General features: G+C 36.3%; 1 protein-coding gene across 14 annotated transcripts in view; it reads left to right on the top strand.

Annotated features, from left to right (window-relative positions):
• Positions 1 to 24,546, top strand: part of SOCS5 (suppressor of cytokine signaling 5) — a 60,483-nt gene extending 35,937 nt beyond the window's left edge. For 5 of the 14 annotated variants that reach the window (XM_082427778.1, XM_082427785.1, XM_082427777.1 and 2 more), the window contains one exon: positions 20,378 to 24,546. In XM_082427778.1, the coding sequence (XP_082283904.1) occupies positions 20,390 to 22,000 (1,611 nt within the window). In that variant the 5' untranslated portion in view covers positions 20,378 to 20,389 and the 3' untranslated portion in view covers positions 22,001 to 24,546. Of the gene's footprint in view, positions 1 to 7,102; positions 7,196 to 11,325; positions 11,399 to 19,772; positions 19,857 to 20,377 lie in introns of all 14 variants that reach the window. The other 9 variants (XM_082427787.1, XM_082427783.1, XM_082427789.1 and 6 more) reach the window with 4 other exon arrangements.
• The last annotated feature ends 266 nt before the right edge of the window (positions 24,547 to 24,812 follow it).

The raw sequence follows: 24,812 nt of genomic DNA, 5'->3' as shown, positions 1-24,812 counted from the left end.
TTCTTGTACATTTTTCTTGGGGCACATGGGCACCAGTATTTCAAGAGTTTATACTTAGGAGTGGAATTGCTGGATCATAGGAAATTCACATCTTCCAATTCACTGCATAATACCAAAGTGTTTTCTAAAGTGGTTATTTATACTCACCCCAGCAGGATATGAGCATTCCTGTTGTTCTCCATTCTCGCCATCACTTGGTATTGACACACTTAAGTGTTTTGGGCAGGAAAACTGTGTCTCTTATGATTTTATTAAGGAGGATGAGCCCCTTTTCATATTTGAATTTCTTTTTGTGAAGTGCCTGTTAAAAAGGTCTTTTATCCCCTTTTCTATTTGGTTATCAGTTTTTTCCTACTGAGTTTTAGAAGTTCTTTATATTTTCTGGATATTAGTCTTTTAGTCTCTAAACACTTTTGTGTATTGAGAACTTTATTTCCTTCCCTGTGTTTTTGATGATTAGAGAAGCCTTTAATTTTAACGTCATATGACTTATTCTTTTCCTTACAGATTATACTTTTTTTTTCCTGTAAAAATTTGCAGATATTTTCTTAGATTTGTCCTAAGTACTTCATATCATTGATGCTATTGCAAATGGTATGTAATTTTACATTTTGTTGTTTGTTGCTGACAGGTAGGACCACAATAGATATTTTATATACTGATTTGTATCTACCAATGCTTCCACATTCTTGTTAATTCTAACAATTTTTTAGATAATTTTGAATTTTTTAAAATACACAATTATTTCATCTGAGAATAATGATAACTGTTTTTTTTCAGATCTGTAGAGATGAATTTAAACAATGCCTTTTATTCCTTAACTTGCCTTATTCTGCTGATTAGGACCTCTATTACAATGTACAATAGGAAGGATGATAATAGGTATCCTTTTCTTCTTCCAATCTCAGCATTTCTTCAAGGATAACGTTAGCTGTCGTTTTTTGGAAATGCTCTTTATTTAAGTTAGGTAAGGTTACGTTTCAGTCTTAGTTTACTAAAAATTTTCATCAGAAATGGATGTTGAATTTTATGAAATACATTTTTTTTCCATTTTATTTTTTATTTCTTTTTTTATGAAATACTTTTTCTACATCTCATGAGATTATCATGTATTTTTTGTTCACTAACTATCAGTGTGATAAATTACATTAATTTTCTAATGTTAATTCAACCTTGCATTCCTAGGCTGTATCTAACTTGATCATTTTTATATACATTGGATTCAGCTCGCTAATATTTTGTTTTAAAAAACTTGTATTTATATTCATGACTGAGATTAGCCTGTATTCTTTCTTCTCATAGTGTCCTTGTTAGGCTTTGGTATCAGGTTATATTAGCCTAATAAAATAAGTTGGGGAATGTTTCCCTGTTCTGATCTCTGAAAGAGCTTGTGTAAGACTGTAATTTTTTTTTCCCTTAAATAATGATAGAATTCACCAATGAAGTTATCTAGGCCTTGGGATTTTCTTTTTGGAAAGAATTTCACTACAGATACTTTAATATTATTATATTTTATTTCCTGTGGACTCTTGTTCTCACTTACGATGTCTTCTGTGTGCTTATATTTGACTGTTCCTAATGCTTTTTGTTTTTAAAATTACTTGTGGGTATTCTTTGAGGCCTAGAATTAAGTTGTCTTCCTTCAGAGAGGGTTTATGTTTCGTTCTGCTAAGATGTGTGTAGGTATCATTAGCCCAGGAACATTTTAAAAGAATTTCACAGTTTGAAGTTCCCTGGATTAGGAGTCCATGCAGACACAGACTGCAAACCCCTGCCCAGGCTGCTCAAACTTCTTAGGGACCTACATCCTGGATGTTCTACCCACCATTCTCTTTTTCTCGTGCTTCTCTCTGAGCTAAAACAATCTTCCCTGCAATCTCCTGAGGGTGGGATTAGGATTTAGATTCAGTTGTAGTTTACCTTTACCTGAGGTTATAGCCTTTTAGGATCCCAGTTTAATGTGGGGAAGAGTTCCCTTGCGCTCTCTACCTTTCGAAGAATCTGTGTTTGAGAAATCTGTTGCCCTCATCCTATGAGACCAGTGAAACCAAAGACCTAATTTACTGAGCTCTATCTACAATTGCCCTCAGGGCCAGAGTATCTTCAGGGAGTCCTATTACCTCTCTAGGTTCTAGTTGCGCCTGGTTTGTCTGGCAGTTTCCCACCATCTTGTCAGCTTTTTATTTAAGGTGTTTTTGGTTTTTTTGTATCTAAGGATTTTTAATTGTTTTCAGTCGGAGGGTTGATCTAAAAAATCCTAGTCTGTCATTACTAGAAATGGTAGTTCCTCTTAATTTTTTCCCCCCACTCAGTCTTCTATTTCTTTTGTTGACTTCAGCCTCCATGTTAATGCCTTAGTTTCACAAATATTCATATATTGAGCATCTAATATGTATCAAGCATGGCACAAAACAAAGTCCTTTGCTTTCTTGAAGCTAACATTGTAGTGGATTCTGGATTGTGGGGAAAGTTGCAGCACCATTGGACAGCATGTTCCACACTGATTCACAGAGCGTTGGTGACCTGTGAAATCCTAGTAAGGTTGCCATTGTCAAGTAAATTTGAGAAATAATGCCCAGGAGGATATCCTCTCTTAGAGAACTAAGGCACTAACTTATTTGAACTAAAACCTTTATTTGTAGAATACCTCTTAATATCTCATTAGCATACTAGAATTCCAGGGAACATGATTTATGAAATGTTGGAGTAGGACTAATGTATTAAACATCTCTATATTATTTACATGTTGTCACAGAGCAGTTTCAACTTCTGCTCTCCCACAGTCATGTCTAAGGAGAACATCTGCTGAGGGAGTAAACCAAGGCAGCTGGGCTCTGCATTCTGAATGACTTTCCTTACTTGGCCGTGGGTAGTTAGACTAGCATGGGTACCCAAATCAAAGATGCCAGACATAGGTCAGTCACTGGCCAACCAGAGAAAGTGTAGAAAGTGCTGAATTAAGTTGTCACAGATCTCGTTGGTTGGTTAAAGAAATAGAGCTCCTGCTTTCAACTTTATGTCTAGATGTACTCCGGATTGACAAGTAAGGGAGAGTGGCGGTTTCTGTAAGGATACATATGATGATGCGGATCACAAAGCTCACAAAAAGAAACATATTTGGCAGTTAAGCAGTGGAAGAAGCAGAATTTGAAAAATCAAGAGAAAGAGATAGAAGGGACCTATGATGGACCAAGAATTAGCCAAAGGTATGGCAGGTTGTCAACTATGAGATAGAAAAACAATCAAGCGGAGAAGCACAGAGACCAGCTTGTGGTTAGAGGCAAATCAGATACCAAAAGCCTGGTATCCAGGGAGTTGCTGAGCCACAAGAATGGCAGGAGCACTAAAATAAGGACCTACAAACTCCTGAGGCTCGGTGCTCTAGGGCAGCGTTGGGACTGGACCAGGATCTCTGTTCCAGAATCCTTAGGGCCTAGGCCCACTTGTTACTGATTTTGTTCTTGGGTTTTTGTGTGACTTCTTGTTTCCCTTATCATCAAATTCATACTTATAATCAGTTCTCCTCCCCCACCACACACACCTACATCTGCCAACCTGAGTGTCAGTGCCCTGCCACCAGAAGAGACTGATACATAAGGAAAGAGTTGGATTTATAAGACTGATGTATGAGTTGAATTCATATCAGTACTACTTTTTTGATTAATATTTTTATAACAATGGAATACCCACCATTCCTACCACTGCTTTTTATCTTCTCTTTTTATTACATTTTGGAAACTCATCTTCTAAGCTCAGCTGTGCTAGCAGTGTTAATGTTGTATTGCATCACATAATCTATTTCTGTTGGTTATCCTATAAATCAGGGGTCCCCAACCCCCGGTCCGCGGACCAATACCGGTCCGCCGCTTGTTGGGAACCGGGCCGCACAGCAGGAGGTGAGCAGCGGGGGAGCGAGCCAAGCTTCATCTGCCGCTCCCTGTCGCTCGCAGTACCGCCTGAACCACCACCCCCCAACCCACTCCGTGGAAAAATTGTCCTCCACGAAACCAGTCCCTGGTGCCAGGAAGGTTGGGGACCGCTGCTATAAATAGTATCTCCATATACAAAAGAATGCACATTACTTACTCTTGGTACTCTTTGGCAAAGGATATTTCCTACTTCCCAATCCAATGTTATTTGCTACTGATCCCCAATACTGTTTGAGAATCACGTTGGCTTTAGTGGAGATCTCTGTATTTGTTATTCCTTTCTCCACTGATTGTGTTCATCTGCCCCTCTAACCCCCATTTCTTTGTGTCTTTTTCCTCCACACTCTTCCCCCACCTTTTCTTTAAAAAGTTTTTTTAATACTTCATTATTTATTTCTTCTGCATTTTACACATAATTTTGGGTTTATAATATGAAATTAGATTGGTCTTTTTGAAGATCTACTTCCTTTTTAAATAACATTTTTCCAGCCAAGAAATCCGTACATTTGAATGTAATGTCTTGGAAAGTACAGAAAAGAAAAAAGAAAAAATGAAATTATAATAATCAAAAACCACCCAAAATAGCCACAGTAGTATTTCCTATCCATAATGTTTTTATTAAAATATGTTTATATGTATATGTATGTGTTGAGGTCAATTTATATACTGTTTTATAACCGTATTTATTTTATATCATGAATATTTCCAGAACATTAAATGCTCTGGAAACATGGTTTTAATGTCTATTATTCCAGTAAATGAAAGCACTACAATTTATTTAACCAATCCTCTATTAACTGAACAATACAGTTATTGCCAATTTTTTTGCTAATATTATACCATGGTGAATATCTCTTGTATATAAACCTTTGTGTCTTTATCTGATTATTTTCTTGGAATACACTTCTGTTGTGAAACCTTGAGTCAAAAGGTATATACATCTTTTTAAAGTTTTGATACATAATACTATATAAAATTTCCTTCTTGAAATGCCATGTGGATTTATGTCCTCACATCAATGTGTAAAAATACTAGCTTTGCAATACCATGCTTAGATACTACCATTAAAATGTGAAAGAAATAAAAACAAACTTTGCCAAGTTGATAAGGGAAAAATCTTATATCACACTTAAATTTAGATGTCTGATCAATACTAAGAATGACCTTTTTCATATATTCATTGGCCAAGTGTACATCTGATTTTGTTATTTTTCTGGACATGTCCTTTGCTATTTTCTATTTGAGGTGTGTTTTATCTTCTTCTTATAAATGTATTAACACTTTGTCATATGTTGAAAATTTTTTCCAGCTTATCACTTGTCCTTTAATTTTGTTTATGGCATTTTTTGACATGTAAAAGTTTAAAATGTTCAGTCATTAAGTATTTTGATAATTTCATTTTGGTCTCTTTTTCAGCATTTTGTTTAAATAGACTTTCCCATCTCTTCTTTGAGAGGTTAAATGGTTTCTTATATTTACTTCTTTATTTATGTTGAGTCTGTTTGTTTTTACAATTCATTGAAATCACCCGTTCTTCTAATATTGGAATATTTGAGATTACAAACTCTTAGTCCAGATGTATAGAGTTTTCTAGTTTCAGAAAATCTGTTAACTTTATTTTTACTCCCATCTACTTCCAAAAAGAAGGAAAAAAATCAATTAACAATAAACCTACACTTGGACATTTAGTATGATGATAATTGATTTAGACTTATGCAGGGGCATGCGAGGGATATCTCAAAGTCTGTCAGAAATTTATAAACTAAGGCCTTCCATTTGGGTTTCCTGTTAGTTAATAGCAGAAAGGAGGAGGAACAATGAGTTACATGTTTCTCATTGTCTGCTTAAAGGAAACATCAGTTTTCTTAAAAGAGAAATCTTGGCAGTAAAGTCAAAGAGGAATTTTTTGTGTGGGTCTTTATGTGAGGAATGATGTCTTGATACCATTTTTATAGAACATAGAATAAAACAAGGCAGTTTATTTTATAAACTCTTAATAAAAGGGCATAATATTAAGTTCTAATTATGGTAAAGTACTGTATCTGCAGGCAGTCAAAATAATACAAACCACATATGTGTCTTTCTGGTGAAGTAATTTGATAAGGGGTAGAGCTTAGAAAATCTCTGGTTAGATATTTCTTAAACTAGCTCTTTCAACATAATAGTTGAGATTTTTAAAAATCAGATTTTGATTCATGTATATTTGTGATTTCTAGTTAGAAATAGCAATTGTGGAATGATTCATACACATTAGGTCCAAGTGTTTAACTGGAAAGTTTGACATTTTATTGTGAGAATTAGCCTATTATTTGAGAAGGTGGAGAATTATTTTATATAAGTGGGTTTCCAGAATTACCTGCAATCAATTACAGACAATTTTTGCTTGCTACACTTCAGTTATAATGTGAACAGTTTAAGTAAATAGTAAATCTTACTTCATTTCAGATCTGACAGAATGTCTAAGAATTTTTTGTTTTTCATGAAGTACTGCTTCCTTCATTATCAAAGAATATTGAGAATTAAGTGTACTTTAAGCTGCTCAATTCATCTTTGAAACTATTTAAACTTAACTTTATCTGTGATATAACCCTCATTTTTAAGCTGTGTGTAAGGGAAGTAAATATATCTTAAACTGTGTAGGAAGGTTTTTTTAAGGGAAAACAGGAAGGGGAAAATGTGTTGACAGAACAGTATTGCTTTTATTAGTTTTTTTTTTTTTGCAGCTGACACTAAACTTGCAGTGTTTATATTGAACATTAAATCAGCACCTGACTGAAACATGACTAGCTAGAGAGTTCAAGACTATTTAGATAACTCAGTATGTTGGACGTTAGGGGACTGTACTTTAATCAGACAGTAGTATGATTAGGAATCAGAGTTGTATCTGATGTGCTACCGCTAGACCTGAAATAACTTGAGTCTATTTGTGGAATGCTATGCTTATATTTTAAATTCTAATATTTAAAAAAAAATCACAGATCGCTGAGGTTAGTTAATTCAGTTGCTTGTAGAGGAAGGACTACCTGGGCTTGCTAGAAGAGACAGAGGGTTGCTTATCCTCTGTAACATCTCCCATGAAAGACTCCTCACAACTCTCTTTTGGTTGTTTATTTACATTTTTAACTATTTGAAATATTAATTTTTTCTAAGAGTTTCTTTGTTTTTATCTTCAGAAGGATTGAAGAGTGACCACTCAGAATTCTCCTTTTTAGAGAAAGACTCTTTATATACATAAATACAACCCATTGGTTATGTTATTTTTCCAGGTGAGATGATTTCAGCTGTGTCTTTATATTCCTAAATTATAATACTGATAACTGTTGTTTTGTTGCTCCTTTTGTGCTGAGTTCTTAAGATGTAGAGGAAGCAGCCAGACATAGAGTCCCTTGACTTTTCTTAGCTGCTTGAAATTCTGGGATCAATTTTATGGCAGATGTTCTAGAGGGGAGTGAGAGTGGAGGAAGGTACACTATTTAAGCAGCTGTTTCAAGTAATACATGCAAATGACGATGAAGACTGAACCTGGGAGAAGGGCAGTGGAGATAGAGAGGAGGGGAGGACCTGATAGGGCTCTGGAGTGGACTGTAGACCCCATTTTTCCAGTTCACCACTCCCTAGGGGAAGTATAAAGGCAGTGGTAACTCTAGGCTATCTAGCATATTTCTCCCCCTGCAGTTTGAATCTCCTCATCCTTCTGGAACATATAGAAGTTAGGGCTTTGGCTAAAGGCATTATTTTAAAGAAATGTCCCATCAGCCTGTTTCCTTACGCTTTAAGGTCATGTTCTTTGTTGCATCCATTTTAATTTCAGTTTCCATATGTTTGTTTTTAGCATATAGATCTTGTGTCCTGTAACCCTGCTGGGTTTTCTTTTCCTTTTTTTTTTTTTTTTTTTTTAATTTTTTTTAAGATTCCTTAGGGTTTTCTACGTGGACAATCATGTCATCTGAAAATGGGTAGTTTTATTTCTTCCTTTCCTATCAGTTTTGCATTTATTTATTTTTCTTGCCTTACTGTGCTGGCTCTCGCTTCTCTTTTGACCCTAACCTCTTGCTCTGGCCACAAGTGATTAGAAATCATAGTTGTTAGACAGATTGACTTTTGCCTGGAACAGAAGTCAGGGTTGCCTGGGTTGGTGCTTTTCTTATGCAGAGATTTTTAATTACTGATTCAAAATCTTTTAGAGTTATGGGTTTTGCTTTTTCATTTGTTTTTGAGTCAGTTTTGAAATTTTATGTTTTTCTAAAAATCTAGCCATCCCTTTTTAAAAAGCTTTTTAATTTATTGGCTTAAAGTTCTTCATGATGGTTTCTTTTAAATGTTTGCTCCTTTTTAATGTCTTACAGTGTGTATCCCTGTAGTTTGTGACCCCAGGCTATTATGCTTTCTAAGGTTTTTTAGTCTCTTGCTCTGGTCTGTGTACTGGCTCAAAAAAGCACTTCTCTTCTCTCTAAAGCCCCTGCCCCCACGGCCCTTTTCTCATTTGCAGTTTCCAAACTGCTAAGCACTTCTGCATGTAGTATCAGTAAATGTTAAAATGAATATATATTTTTATCATCTTTTCAGATTACCTGTTTTTCAACTTTTGATAGGTGAGGTTTTATTTCATTTCTGTTAACAAGCTAAAGGTTTTTTGATTGTCCTTTTTTTTTTTTTTTGAGGGCAGTTGACTTTTAAAAAAATGTTTATTTATTTGGCTACGTCGGGTCTTAGTTGTGGCACGCGGGATCTCCGTTGTGGCGTGTGGGCCTTACTCTAGCTGTGGTGCGGGCTTTAGAGCACGCAGGCTTAGTTGCCCCACGGCATGTGGGAGCTTCCCGGACCAGGGCTCGAACCTGCGTCCCCTGCACTGCAAGGCGGATTCTTAACCACTGCGCCACCAGGGAAGTCCCTCATTGTCCTATTTTTAAAAAATAAAATACATAACATAAAACTGGGGTATATTGCTTGGAATTTCTGGTCTATAATTTTGGTCAGAGTGCTTCTCTTGGAATTAGTTTTCTTAAATGGTTAAAAGGTATCCTGTTTGTCTTTACCTCTCCCAGTACTCCTCCCAAATATCTTTCTAAAGCATAGACTAATTTCAAGATGTTTAAAATTTCTTTTTACTTAGGCCAGTTTGAGGATCTAGATAAAAAAACAAAGGAAGTTGTCCCGATTATGGGTTTTTTTTTCTTTCTTTCTTGGTTCATTACAAGCTGTCAAATTATTTGAAGACCCTGGTTTCTTCAGGCCTATAATTTGGCGTAGAAGAGAGTAGTATCCTTTAGTTTGTAAAGGAATGATAACTATATTCTAAGTAGTTTTAGGTAAACAATAGAAGGAAAGTGTTACTATTTTAAAAAAATCATTTCAGTCCTTAGAGTCTTTGTATTTCTTGTGATACTAAACTACTAGAGTTACAAAATGGTTATCCTTCCTAGAGAAGGAAATGGTCCAGATTACAGTTGCTCACTTACCATTGGTAATTGAGTATACCTTGTAAATTATTAGCAGGATCACAGTGAGCTCACTGTTAAGCAGTCCCAAATCAGAGATTCTTTTCTGGGTTAAGGCTAACCAGTGTGGTAGCTTGATCCACTAGGTTTCTCAACTGAGAGTTGTTTTGCTTTGTTGGTCTTCATTTCTTTCTAGTTCACCTTTTGGCCGTAAGGGAGATTTGTGTGCGTGTGGGTTGGGGGGTAGGGGTGGGGTTGATGCCCTTTGCTCTAGGGAACGTTACAGGCATTGCTGAGACAGCACTAATCGCATTCCATTATGATGCTTAGTAGAAACAGTTTTGCTTTTTGCTGCTATCACCAACATGTAGCTTCTGCTGCCCTGTGGATTGGTTGTATAACAGAAGCTACCATTTTTGAGCCCCTGTTATAGACTCAGCTGTACGTACCTTTATGTCGTGTTATCCTCTTAAAAACCCTTGTAAGAGAGGGGTAGTTGTTCCTGTTTTTAGATGGAAAGGCTGAGGCTTAGATTTCACACAGCTAGTGAGTGCTTGAATTTGCTTTTAGGGCTCTCTGAAGCGAAAGCACATGTTCTATGTGTTCCACCACAGTCTGCCAGTAATGCTGGCCAGATAAGAAATATTTCAGTGAATAGTATGTTTGTTAGTATATTACATAAGATACTTTCTCCATAGAAAAGGAAGCCTAACTTAGGATTTTATGCCTCCCTAGTGTGCAGTATCTATATGGTAAAATTTAAATTGTGGTGGTGTTAAAGACTAAAAAGGAATTTTGAAGCAAAAAAATGAATAAGGATTATGTTCCTGGGCCTTGCCCAGTACTACACAGATTGGCTATGTTTAGTTCAGGTTGTAGATGAGCTATAGCTTCAACTGCTAAGGAACACTGAAATCCCTGTAATGTTTCCTAGGGAATAGTATAGAGGTTTAAATGATTAATAATAGAACTTGCAGGGGCTTCCCTGGTGGCGCAGTGGTTGAGAATCTGCCTGCCAATGCAGGGGACACGGGTTCGAGCCCTGGTCTGGGAAGATCCCACATGCCGCAGAGCACCTAGGCCCGTGAGCCACAAGTACTGAGCCTGCGCGTCTGGAGCCTGTGCTCCGCAACGAGAGAGGCCGTGACAGTGAGAGGCCCGCGCACCGCGATGAAGAGTGGCCCCCACTCGCCGCAACTAGAGAAAGCCCACGCACAGAAATGAAGACCCAACACAGCCAAAAATAAATAAATAACTAAAGTGTAAAAAAAAATTAAAAAAAAAAAATAGAACTTGCAATCCCGCACGTGTTGTACATAGGAAAATACTGACATTTGTGGCATGTCGTAGAAGGAATGAAAGGGAGAATTATTTTTAAAAAGAAAGAGAAGCTAAAGCTTTATGCTAGATAGTACTGGTAACATTTTAAAAAACTCCTGTCTTTTGAGTGTCTCCTGGGAGCCAAAGGCTTTATAGATATGGTTTCTAATCCTCACACCCAACCCATGATGTGTAGATATTGTTATCCTCATTTTACCAAGAGGGACATTGAGGTTCAGAAATCTGAAGAACTACATCAAAGTTCACAGCATTCTTAAGTGGTGAAGTTGGAATTCAGCCTCCTCCCTACCACACCCCCTCAACTGACTGTCTCTTGCCTATGCCCTTTTCATTATGTTGCCCTAAGCAAAGTTCGGGCAGAATCACTACAGGCTTTAAGAATCTGGGATTTTGATGGTTCCGAGCACCCTCCTGTATGGCACTGGAAATTAGAATTCTGTGAGTAAAATTGAAGAAGCAGAGATGCAAGTTTTTAGATACTTTTTTTTTTTTAATCAGAAAAAGAAATAGCTCTTAAATTGTCTTTTTTGGGGGGGGCAGTATTAATGCAGAGTCTATATAACACTGTTACTCTTAATTTGATTTTATGTCCTTTTTCTTTTTTCTTCTTTTTTAAGATGTACTACTGTATTTCCCTTAATATAAAGAAAGAAATATAACAACTTCTTAAACTTCATCCCTTGAAATTAGGCATGTGGTTTCAAACGTATTTTTTCTGTTTTGATAATTTTAATGTTTTTATTTATTTTATTTTTTAACATCTTTATTGGAGCAAACGTATTCTTAATTGACCATATAGTTGAAAGTAGTATTCTAGAAAAGAAGCGAAATTTAGTCATATAGATCCATTAGTTATAATAATATCAGAACATTTTTGAGTGGTATACAAGCCTACAGAGTTATGACTTTCATAGTAGATAGGCATAGAATATAGACACCAAAACATTATCAATAGGCCTGTGAATATACCTTTTGCTCTGGGTTCTTTTGGTCAGAGTAATGTTTCACACGTTGCAATTAAAATGGAGCAAGCCAGTAGTTTTCTTTTGAGTGTGCACGTGCTGGGTTTGTCAGATTGTAATATCAGTTCCATCCTTTAATGGAACATTTTGATTGATAAACCACCAAATTGCCATACAGAAAAAAATCCCCCAAATATTAATATGCTATTTTCTAAATAGTCTAATTTTCAGTTTTGAATTCTTGTTTTACCTAAGAGTTACGAGAGCCTTTTATTTTCCTAGTGGGTTTTTCTTTGTTTAATATTTGGTTATTAATTCCCATTATGGTCAAAATGTGGCTGTATAATTTTTAAAAATTTTATTGTGCAATGTATCATGTACAGGAAAGAATGTGTAAAATTGTAAGTGAAGTCTAAAGAATATTTAATAAGTAAAAACCATATAGCCATTACCCAGCCAAACAAATAGGAAATTAACAGTGTTTTAGAAGCCTTCTGAGTGCCTCTAATTCTATATCCCTCCCCACAAAGGTAGCCATTTACCTGCTTTTTATATTCTTACTAGATATGTATACATATCTCAACAACATATTTTGGACTTTGCCTGTTTAAAAGATAAATTGATTCATAGTGTATATATCTTAATTTCGTATCTTTCTCTAAGCATTATATCTTTGAGATTCATATGTATAGATGCAAGTAACAGTAGTTTATCACCCCTGCTGTATAAGTAATACATTATTTGAATATACACTCAGACTGATGAGGTTTCACTAGGATGTCTCAATGACAGTCTCAACTGCAATGTTTCCTAAATTGAATTTATTAACTCTCTTCAACCCCTCACTTGCCAAAACTGCTCTATCTATTGTGTTTTCTGTCTCTGAAATAGCATCTCTTTCCACCCATTTGCCCAAGCTGGAAACTCGTTTTTGACACCTCTTCCTCATTCCCCATTTCAAGGCAATCTTTAATCCTGCATGTTTATCTTCTAAACATTTCAAATCTATCTCTATCTCCACTATCACCACCCTAGTCGAGTCCTTACCTGGACCTCTGTAGTAGTCTTTGTGCAGTATCAACATCCTTTTTCATTCTCTTACCGTGGATTATAGGCCTGCCTACCTCTTCCACTTCATCTTGGCACTCTTTCCTTCACTTGCTAGTCTATGTTAACTTCAGCCATTGTTCATGCCATGCTTATTCCTGCTTCAGGACCTTTGCAAACGCTGCTTCCTCTGCCTGTGGAACACTGTCCCTAATTCATTCTTACTCATCCTTTAGGACAAAATTTTGAAATACCACCTCCTCAGAGAGAAGTCTTCCTTGCTCACCATCCCTTAATCTAGATCATGACTCCCTGTTATCATTAGGCCTTTGTACTCATCCCACCTGGCATGACTATAAAATTAATTAAATGATTATTAAGGAAGACCTCTCCTTTGATTCAGTCAGTGACAGTAGTCTACAGAGTCTAATAAAGCAAGAAATCATAAAAAGGGATGCATGCCTTAAAATTTTTACTCTAAGAACATGACTGCATGTTCATTTGTCAGTCTTTTTATTAAGGGACAAAGGCCTTTTCTTTGGGAGTAGGTCCATTAGCTGCCAGTTCCATATTGTTTATCTTTCAGAAACCATACCCATAATATATCATCTCAGATTTCCAGTTTGGGTTTTTTAAGTAGAACATGTATTTAGACTCTTCTGATACATTCTGAGTTTAGAATCCTTATGGGTTTTTGCAATATTTTTTCCAATTTTTAAAACTATTTTCTTGCCTGTACCTAATTCAGCAACATAAGTATCTCACTTTTACTGAGTATTTCAAAGTCATTCCACTCAGTCTTCCCCACTCCCCCGCATTCTGTGAAGTTAATTAACAAATCACCTAATTACAATAATAAGTATAAATGGCATGAACAGGTCTGGAAGCGAACTCAGTAAAAGTATAACGTAGCTGATGGGAAGAAGTCTCTAAGTGTACTAGGTCGGTGGACTCTACGGTTTTTGAGTGCACATGTACATGGTCTAGTGTATTGATATATTATCTATAGTGCAATACTGTAACTCTGAGGTTGAATTATGTGGCCATTTATTACCCACAAAACAGCAATTTTATATGGTTGAATATAATATTAAATAACAGTATAAAAGATAAACAGGCATCCAGTTGGATAATATAGATCATGTCACAGTAAAGTATGTAAATAATTTTAAAATAATTTTCTAAAGAACTCCAGTGGTTCTCAGATTCTTTTAAGGGACTATAGCTATGATAGCCATGCATCCCTGGATTTCTGGGTCAGTCTTTAATATTTAACATTGTATTATTTTTTCTAAAAATTATTGAAATGTCACCAAAATATCAATCAAAAATGGAATCTCCTAAACTGCCTCTTGTACCTGACTTTAGCACAGAAATACTTTAATCAGCCATGTGTCCCAATTTTTGTACTGTAACTGAAGAGCTTTCTATTGGAAAGGTATTACCATGACTTAAGTAGTCTAGGTAGACTAAACAGTAGAGGAGGGATTTTAGTTGGGTCACATTCTTCCTCTTTACTCACTGTGGCATGCCATGTAGTCTTAAAACTTGTTGAATTTAATTTATTTCTAATAAAGTGTGGATCAAGTCCCATTGAAATGAACTCCTGGGAACTATTTCAATTATTTTGTTTTGTGGAAATTTTGTAATAGATACTACTTGGTATTAAGAGGGCCATTGACTATGGTCTTTACTTTTTTAATATATGTAAATTTTTGTAGTAATGGAATTTGACCTCTGATATTTCATAATTCTGATTTATAGCTTATCCTGTTAAGTATCATTTTTCAGCAAAAGCTATTTTACTTACTCTACATTATTATAAAACCAATTTTAAATTATGATTGATTGTCCTTCAAGGAAGGAATGACTTTTTAGAAATTTGCTTTGGATAGTTTTAAGGATAACTCTCCAGGTATAGAAATGTGAAAGATTGTAATAGATGATGAACTTTCAATCTAGAATCAATACAATTGAAACTTAACACTTTTTTATAGCCCTGTGTAACTTTATATAAAACCATAAAGTAATAGAGTTTTAATTTAGTTCTCAAAGGGTTTCATCCAAACACATTTCCAAAAATTTAACAAGAAAACAAATAAAAGAACCTCAGAACTGACATTGTTTATTAAGATAGTTGAAATGCCTTCCTGATTCTTACATGGACTCTTCTATGAATCACTATCAGTGATTTTGTTCCCAGTATTACAGCCGCCCACATAGCATTCCCCATCTTAGGAAAAATCTACTTTCTGTCCCCAAAGGGGTGTGGGAGCATAATAGTCTTTCTTTAAATTAGGGTATTTTGTCACGATGTAATCTAGCAGCAGTCTCCACATTATGAATAGAGAAACCACTAAATTTCATGCTCTGTCTGTGAAACTGAACCAAGGGCTTAGTGTTAGAAACTGCCTACTGTCACCTAGCAAGTACAGATGTTTTCTGCATGTCCCACTTGTTTATACAGCTTACAAAGAACTGTATATGGAATAAGTGGTTTTAAGTTTGGTCGCTTTCTAAAATGGACAGTCATTTTTTTAGGTATAATTTGCTTGTCAAAGAAATATCTTTAGATAGCTACAAAATTTATCTTATAAACATGGAGAAGAGAGATTTCTGTACTTTTTGAATATTGCTCTTTTAGTTTCTGCAGTGGTGTGGTTTATAATCTTAACATACACTAGACCAAGGTCAACAAACTTTTTCTGTAAAGAGCCAGATGGAAAATACTTTAGGCTTTGTAGGCTACATGTGGTCTCTGTCGAATGTTCTTTGTGGGTTTTTTGTTTTTGTTTTTTTAATCCCTTTTAAAAATGTAAAAACCATTCTTAGCTGAGTCTATACAGAAATAGGCCACAGGCCAGATTTGCTTCTCGGTCTGTAGCCTGCTGACCCCTTCTCTAGAACAGTACTGTCCAATAGAAATATAATTTGAACCATATATGTAATTTAAAATTTTCTAGTGGCCACATTTAAAAAGCAAAAAGCAGATGAAATTAATTTTAATACTATATTTTACCAGTTGTATGCAAACTATTTTTATTTCAATATGTGGCACTAGCCACATTTCAAGGACTCAGTAACCACATATATCAGACAGCACAGCTCTAGAGCAGAGCTATTCAAAGTATGGACCATGAACTGGTGCCGGCCTACAGTTTGTTACCAGTTTATGACAGGTTAAGTATAGAAATTAAAAGCAAGAATTTAAAATATTTTATAGCAATTTAACAGGTATTTTATATCTTCAAACTAATAAGAAACTTGGCACTTGTACTTCATATATCTTTTTTTACATTTCATTTTTTAAGCAATTTATTATTATATCTTACAAAAGAATCAGTCTGTGAAGTTAAAAAGAAACTGGCTCTTCACTACAGATAATTTAAGAGGCACTGTTCTAGACACTTCCTCCTAAGATTCTGCAGGCCTCTTGTATACATGGCAAAAATAAAAAAAGAAACGGTGATAAGATTGTGGTAGGTACTTCATTTAGTACTATTCACATGCCACCAACCACTACAGAGCAGTGTCCTTTTACTTGTCTCTTTCAGAGCTACCATTGGAGCCTCTGACCAGGCTACCCTAGGCCAGTGGTTTTCTTACTCTGCTCTAGAATCACTCAGAGAGCTTATAAAAAATAGCAGTGTCCAGGCCCAACTCCAGGCCAGTTGAATCAGAATTCCTTGGGAGGGGGCCTGTGTACAGTTTAAAAAGCTGTATATTTTTCCAGTTACATCCAGGTGATTATGTTTTACAGCCAGCATTATTGTATGGATTCCCTCATCCCAGAAAAATTTGCTCTTTCTCCGTTTGGAAGAAATCATTAATCTGGGTGGGGGATTTTCTATGTGGGACCATTCACTTTCTTTAACAGTGAAAGGGGGACTTTCCGGTTAAATATGTCAGATTGACCTTTGGCATTTTATCTTTACGCCCTCCTAGAACCCCACTGAAATGAAAGGAATAAAAAAAACAGAAGGCATAAATCACAAGTAGAAAGCAAATGAGAGGAGACAGAAGTAGGCCTGATTGGTCAACAAGTTTTTGATAGAAGCAGGTTTGTAGAAATTAGCAGAACTGAGAAAGCTGATCTAAAAACCTGATGTTAAAAAGAAGCAACCCAGTTTATGCTGCTGGCTCAGAAATTCAAGGAACCAGTTACCTCAGAAGGTAAGGGTGGAGTATGGAGCTGAAAACAGGAACAGTGGGAAGTCTGTGTATCAGTCTCCCATGTGTCCTCCTTCACCCCGAGCAGCCTGGAAACGATTGTTCTTTTACCTTGGATAAAACAAGAGGTTAGAGCTGGGAGAAATTTAAGAAGTTATTCGTAACTGAAGTTGGGATATCTTGTGAAAATAAGCACAACTTTTGAAAAACGGACTAAGCGAAAGTCTGAATATTGAGGTTAAGACCTCACCATTCCCTTTTCCCTGTTCTCAGAACGTGGCAGTCAGGTGTCTATGCCCCAGACAGGAGATTGGAGCATTTCTCTCTGGGATGAGCAGTCCGGAGACAAGGTTTACAGATGCTAACTTCTGAGGATTTCCCTAATAAAAAACCAACTCATTGTCTCATCACCTTGTAATAAAGCCAGTTGACAAGCACCGCCCACCCACCCCCACCTCCCCAAGTGGACAGAGCTTCTGATCAGCATGTCAGTGGTGATGCATCATCAGACACTTGTAGAAAGCCTCTGAAGTAAAAAAACAGAGACCTAAAGATTTAAGGAGAAAAAAATAAGGTACTAAGAAGAAACAGATAAAAATATTTAAAATGTTAAAAAAAAGAAAAAAGAAAACATTTTAAAACTTTGTATCCTTAGAGAAATGAGATATTATATCCAAGAAGCTAGAATAGGATGCTATTAAAAAGAACATTCAGGACTTCCCTGATGGCGCAGTGGTTAAGAATCTGCCTGCCAATGCAGGGGACACGGGTTCGAGCCCTGATCCAGGAAGATCCCACACGCCGCAGAGCAGCTAAGCCCGTGCACCACAACTACTGAGCCTGCGCTCTAGAGCCCGTGAGCCGCAACTACTGAGCCTGCGCACCACAACTACTGAAGCCCACGCGCCTAGAGCCCGCGCTCCGCAACTAGAGAAGCCACCACAATGAGAAGGCTGTGCACCGCAACGAAGAGTAGCCCCCGCTCACTGCAACTAGAGAAAGCCTGCGCGCAGCAACAAAGACCCAACACAGCCAGAAGTAAATAAATAAATAAATCTATTTTTTAAAAAAAGAACATTCAGAGAAGAAGAAAATGGTCTTGGAAATTAAAACTGTGATAGGAAGAATTGTAACTGCAAGAGAACTGTTAGAAAGTGATGCCAAAGAAATCTAGCAATAGAAAATGAAAAGAAATGCAATCTTGAAGATATATGATAATCAAAAGATGAATCTAAGTGGTCGAGTGTCTAATGAAAAGGACTTTCGGGAGGGAGGGAAGATGGGGGAATAAAAAGACACTGAAAGGGCATGGCACAACGAGTGTAGAAAAGGCCCCACACTAAGGAGAAAAAGAAGAGGTACAATTTTTCATGAAATAAAAACAGGTCACATACAGAAGACTGGGAATTGGTGTGATATTAGACTTTTCAACAGCCATGTTGAAGCCACTAGAACAGTGGAATAATGCCCTCAAAGTTTGAGGGGTAAATTATTTCCATCACCCAATAGAATGTTATCAACCAATAGCAATATGAACATGTTATCTAGAAACAATGAGGAAAATAGCAGCAAGAAACAGCTAACAGAATTCAAAGTAATTTTCCTTGATTCACTGGGAGTGGGAATCAAGAATGGAGAGGATGTTGCAGGCAATGCTCTTTTTTGTTATAAGCCTCACAGTAGTATTTGACCTCTGGAACTATAAATGTATGACTTAGGTAAAAATAAAAAGCAACTTAAAGAAACGAGAAGGAAGCCAGGCTAGAAGGGACTAGGGTATCAGAAGAGTAGATCTACAAATTTTGGAGTCAACAGGAATGTAGCAGGAATTAGTCCTAAAAATAACAGGGCTATGAGTGAAATCTTAACATAAAAAACAGTAAGTGATAACAACAGGCATGTTAAGTTCAAATGGTGTAAGCCTCAAAAAAAGGCTTACAAAAAAATTTTTTTGCAAGGAGGAAGAGACAGAATGTTCTGACAGAGTTTAATAAGATTTAACAGTTCCATCTAATAGATTTTATTAGAATATATACCACCTACCATGCAAGCTTCTATGTACTTAACAGTAAGCTTTTAATAAAGAAGAATCTGAAAGTACAATTTATGATTTTGTAGACATAAATTCTCTATGTTGGCATTGTCACTAGTCCAAGAGCACTGTTAGTCCAAGAGCCCTTTCTGTAAGAAACTAAAGGGAAGATATGTAATTCATCTTAAGGAAGTTTATTCTTTATTTCTCTTGATCATACTCAGCTTCTTGAAAAATGCAAGTATTTCTGACAAAAAGGATTAGTCAGTTATGGAAGGATCAGCTCTAATGACTCTCACCACTGTAAGAAACAACTCAGATAGTTTTCCGATACTGATTCTAAACTGTGCAGAATAGTACATAATGACATAGTAAACATGAACAAAAAATCCAGCGGAAAAAGTGCCATACTTACTAAATGGCAAAATAGAAAAAGAACACTTTTTAAAAACTTTTTGCTGTCATGTTGTGACAAAACTAGTTGAATTTTAAGTTTAGGCTTTTCCATTTCATCTAATGTTGACTTTTAGGTTACTGAATGAGACAGTGTGCCTATAAATATTGTAGTCTTAAAATAACTCACTTGTAAAGTGCCATAAACTGCTTTAGATTTTTTTTAAAGGAGCAAGAATAAAGATGCCAAATTGCATATTTTTTGTTTTTTAATTACTAAAGTATCATAACTTTTTTTCTATCACTCTGTTATTTTCAAGCTCTTCCAGGGTTAAGAATTGGGAAGCTTAAAGACATCTTCCATTTAAACCTAAATTTTATATTCTCTTTCTTTTCTCCTATTTTCCATTATACTCAAACTGCTTCTTCAAAATCATGGATAAAATTTGTTATGTCATAGGGCGAGGAGGGAAGATATGGAATTTTTACAAGTGATTGACCTGTAAGGTTTAGACTGCCAGATGAGTAGAGCGGCAGTTAGTTGGTAAGTGAAATTGGTAAGATTACTACTTAAAGGTTTTTAAACTAATTTTAATGTATTACACAAATGTGGCCCTGATTATCACTTTTGAGAAGTTGAATGCAGATACCTTTCAACAATACAGAACATACTTTCCCTTTGTAATACTTGAGGCAGTACCTAAATTATTCAAAGAAACGAGACAGAAATCAATGTCATAATGAAATTAGGTCGATGCATAGGAAAAAAACAACCAGAGTTTAAGGGTTTGTTTCCTTTCCCCTGAGTTCTGAGTATTCTATCTGAAAGGAAGTGGAAAGTGAGGACTAGCTTGAATAATGGTGCCGCAGAAGGGTCTGATGGCCTTACAGCTGCCAAACACTGTAAGAGCCTCATCACCTTAGCAGAGCAATGTAAGGTGAATTTCTGACCAGAACCCCTGAAATTTCCAATGAGAAGAAGGAGGGTGGGTACTTACTGCCTTTTCTGTTTTCACACACTACTTTGATTAACTTATTTTCTCCTTTTCCTGTTTTTGTCTTTAGGTCTTATAATCAATGGATAAAGTGGGGAAAATGTGGAATAACTTCAAATACAGGTGTCAGAATCTCTTCAGTCATGAGGGAGGAAGCCGTAGTGAAAATGTGGATATGAACTCCAACAGATGTTTGTCTGTCAGAGACAAAAACATCTGTCTAGGAGACTCAGCTCCTCAGCAACAAAGCAGTCCCTTAAGAGAAAATGTTGCCTTACAGCTGGGGTTAAGCCCTTCAAAGAATTCTTCGCGGAGAAACCAAAACTGTGCCACTGAAATTCCTCAGATTGTTGAAATAAGCATTGAAAAGGATAATGACTCATGTGTCACCCCAGGAACGAGACTCGCGAGAAGAGACTCCTACTCTCGACATGCTCCTTGGGGTGGGAAGAAGAAACATTCCTGCTCTGCAAAGACACAGAGTTCACTGGATACCGATAAAAAGTTTGGTAGAACTCGAAGTGGACTTCAAAGGAGAGAGAGGCGATACGGTGTAAGCTCTGTGCACGACATGGACAGCGTTTCCAGCAGAGCCGTAGGAAGTCGCTCTCTGAGACAGAGGTTGCAGGATACTGTGGGCTTGTGTTTTCCCATGAGAACTTACAACAAGCAGTCAAAGCCCCTCTTTTCTAATAAAAGAAAAATACACCTTTCTGAATTAATGCTTGAGAAATGCCCTTTTCCTGCTGGCTCGGATTTGGCCCAAAAATGGCATTTGATTAAACAGCATACAGCCCCTGTGAGCCCACATTCAACATTTTTTGATACATTTGATCCATCCTTGGTTTCTACAGAAGATGAAGAAGATAGGCTTCGAGAGAGAAGGCGGCTTAGTATTGAAGAAGGGGTTGACCCCCCTCCCAACGCACAAATACATACGTTTGAAGCCACTGCACAGGTTAACCCGTTATATAAACTGGGACCAAAGTTAGCTCCTGGAATGACTGAAATAAATGGGGACAATTCTGCAATTCCACAAGCTAACTGTGACTCTGAAGAGGACACAACCACGCTATGTTTGCAGTCACGGAGGCAGAAGCAACGTCAGGTATCTGGAGACAGCCATGCCCACGTTAGCAGACAGGGAGCTTGGAAAGTCCATACACAGATTGATTACATACACTGCCTCGTGCCGGATTTGCTTCAGATCACAGGTAATCCCTGTTACTGGGGAGTGATGGACCGTTACGAAGCAGAAGCCCTTCTGGAAGGGAAACCTGAAGGTACATTTTTGCTCAGGGACTCTGCGCAGGAGGACTACCTCTTCTCTGTGAGCTTCCGTCGCTACAACAGATCCCTGCATGCCCGAATTGAACAGTGGAATCACAACTTTAGTTTTGATGCTCACGACCCGTGTGTGTTTCACTCCTCCACTGTAACAGGACTTTTGGAACATTACAAAGACCCCAGTTCTTGCATGTTTTTTGAACCATTGCTTACGATATCACTAAATAGGACTTTCCCTTTTAGCCTGCAGTACATCTGCCGTGCAGTCATCTGCAGATGCACTACGTATGATGGAATTGATGGGCTCCCTTTACCGTCAATGTTACAGGATTTTTTAAAAGAGTATCATTATAAACAAAAAGTTAGAGTTCGCTGGCTAGAACGAGAACCAGTCAAGGCAAAGTAAACCCTCCTGTCCCCAAAGGGCATTAACTAGATCTGCTTTTATGTGCATCGGGCAGTACACCTCTAGCAAGCACACATATCAGTGTTAGGTTTTTTTCAGCACAGTATGTAAGCTTAGTGTTAGTGTTTGTCAGGTGCAATCTGCTGTTACTTACTCAGATAAACGTGGTGCCTATTGAGACAACAGAGGATACAGCTACAGGTGTTCAGTAAGGCTACAAAAGCTACAAAAACATTCTGCCGATTTAGCTGACAGTTTGGTTTTTAATGGCTGTAGTAACTGAGTGAAGCAACTCGGGGGCATTTGCTATGAAGAATTCTATTTCTTACTGAAGAACAAATTATTAATATTGGATGAGTATTTCAACAGTGTGACTAATGTTTGAAATTATTATTTTTTCTAAGAATTTTTCTATAACCTTCCAAAAGTAGTGATGTTTGTAGTTACTATAAATTAAGCTTTGGAAGTCCAAAAAATAAAGACTGCCTTCCTTTTAGAAAAAAAATGCAATTTTCTGGCCACAAGGGCATAGTGCAGTTCACTTAAGTGTTGATATAGTTTATAGTCAGTCTCCTTTTCTCTTCTGCAAAAGGTACTGCTAAGTAAACCAGGTTTTCTAAGTAGTAGTTCTTAAAATTTCAGACTTATGAAAAGTTGGTAGTAGAATTTTATTTAAGGCCTTAGGTATTCATTTTTTAATGAGTGCTTTAACATAACACATTGGGAATAGCTGCTGCAAAGTAGGCCTGCGTGTGATTTTTTTAAGTTGACATGTGCAGTCAAATCGCTGATTCATTAAAGTTGGATCTTTTTCTATGCCCGTGATGAGTTTGTGAACCGTGAAGAAAATGAGACTAAAAGATACCCAAACAAGTCAGATACTACTACAGTGGTTGCTGATTGTTGAGATTATTGTTAAACTGTAATTCATAATTTGGATGGCAGTATTTATCTCTTTGTTGTAAAGTCTCATAGCTGAATTGCTTAAGTACAAGTTACAGAATTTCAGTGCACTTAATTTTTAATGGAAAATCTTAAACCTAAATTGCTGATTTAAAAGGTACTGTACGACCATTGTATCTGTAAATAACTTTACTTAGCACCTTTTTGTCACTTAGAATAGTATGCAATACTACTTGAGTGAGCTATTTTGGAAGTAATACCAAGTTCTAGTGTTTGCTTCTTAGTATTGGACTGAATTTACAGTTCCGTCCTGGACATTTTGCACTAAAGTAGTCGAATCCATTCTTCTGTCTTTTTGTTAACGTGCTCTGTACCACTGGTGAGTGCTCCTTAGTTTCCTTACCTGCTGCTACAGAAAGTTGTTTTACATCCCAATGGCTATCGCCAAGGCCACAAAAAAGAAAAGCTATATTTGTATGCAACACTAACCCTTTGACTGCTAATGTATGTTTCCGCTTGCTGTGCCTTGTTACGGCTGCTTTTTTGTGCTAATAAAGTACGTTTGGTGTTCTCCTTGTATATCTGCTGTTTTATACATTTGCAACAATTTCTCTTGTAAATGGAATGGTTTGGGGTTTTTAAATAAGCATTACCTGACAACCTACTATAGTTAATGCAGAATTACTGAACAGTCTAATATTGACTTATTCTGACTAAGCTAACTCTAAATTTAATTCTGTACATCTTTCCAACCATAATCACATATACTGTGGAACGGTATCTATAGTTACTGCAAATTACTGTATAGTTTAGATTATAACAGAAAATGAACAGAGAAATACTGACTAAACCTACTGATTTCTCTGCTTATAAGTGAAAGATTGAAACTATCACTGACATGTTGTAATAAATGAATATCTATAGCCTCCCACTGCATCAGAAACAAGTTACATGAAGTCTTGTAAACTAATAATACATCAGCGCCATTTATTGGTTTGGGGACCATTTTAATTAATAATAAATGCCCAAAATGTAGAACTTTAACCAAAGACCTGTCCATTTTAAAGCAAAATGGGGATTGAAGGGACTTTTCCTGTTGTTTCTAATAGAAGTCCCTGAAGAACATATACCAAAGTGTTTGAGAACTTCATCCAAACCTACTTTAAAGCATTATGTGCAATTAAGTTGTTATGACATAATTACATTGCATAATTGTTGGGTCCGTTTTCTTGAGCTTATAATGTACCTGGAAAATAAACCTCTTGGGGAAAAAAAAAAGTTCATACTGATTATTGGAGAAAGACTATATATGCAAGCAAGATCTTATTTTAAAGAGGTAACTTGAAACTCCAAGAAAGCACTTGATGTTTTATATGCTTGTAGCAAATTGATGTTTTAATTGTAGTTTTATAGAAAGTATTAATGCTTTTATGTATTTCAGAAATTTCGTATGTTAAATGGAAATTGTTTTAAATGTGTAAATATTTGAGTTTATGTAAGCATGTATGTACTGTGCTAAAAGTCACTTATGTTTCGGTTCGTGTGTAATATTAATATGCAACTTTTGGTTTAAAATTTTTTCTTAAACAATTAGTGGCTTACATTTTAAAAAAGAAAAAGCACCAGCATGAAACTGCACCTAAGTCTATATTCACTGTGTCTTTTTCTGAATCCCGTTGTAGCCTGTCAACTAAATTTGTGTTTTCATGGTCTTTTTGAAGTGCATTTTGATAAGAACTAGGAAATTCTTTAGACGTTTAGACACTTCATAGTGAAGTAATTATAATTTAACCCAAGGAAAGATTGCTCTGATTCATATCCATTCTCATTTTTACGTTCACTTATTCATTCATTCACACTCCCTATATACATATGGATATATATATATACACATATATATATTTATGCT

This window comes from Balaenoptera physalus (genome assembly GCF_965194825.1).
Source record: "Balaenoptera physalus genome assembly, chromosome: 15".
NCBI classification, from domain to species: Eukaryota; Metazoa; Chordata; class Mammalia; order Artiodactyla; family Balaenopteridae; genus Balaenoptera; species Balaenoptera physalus.
Note: the sequence above shows the minus strand (reverse complement) of the source record. Positions and strands in the feature narration are given on the sequence as shown.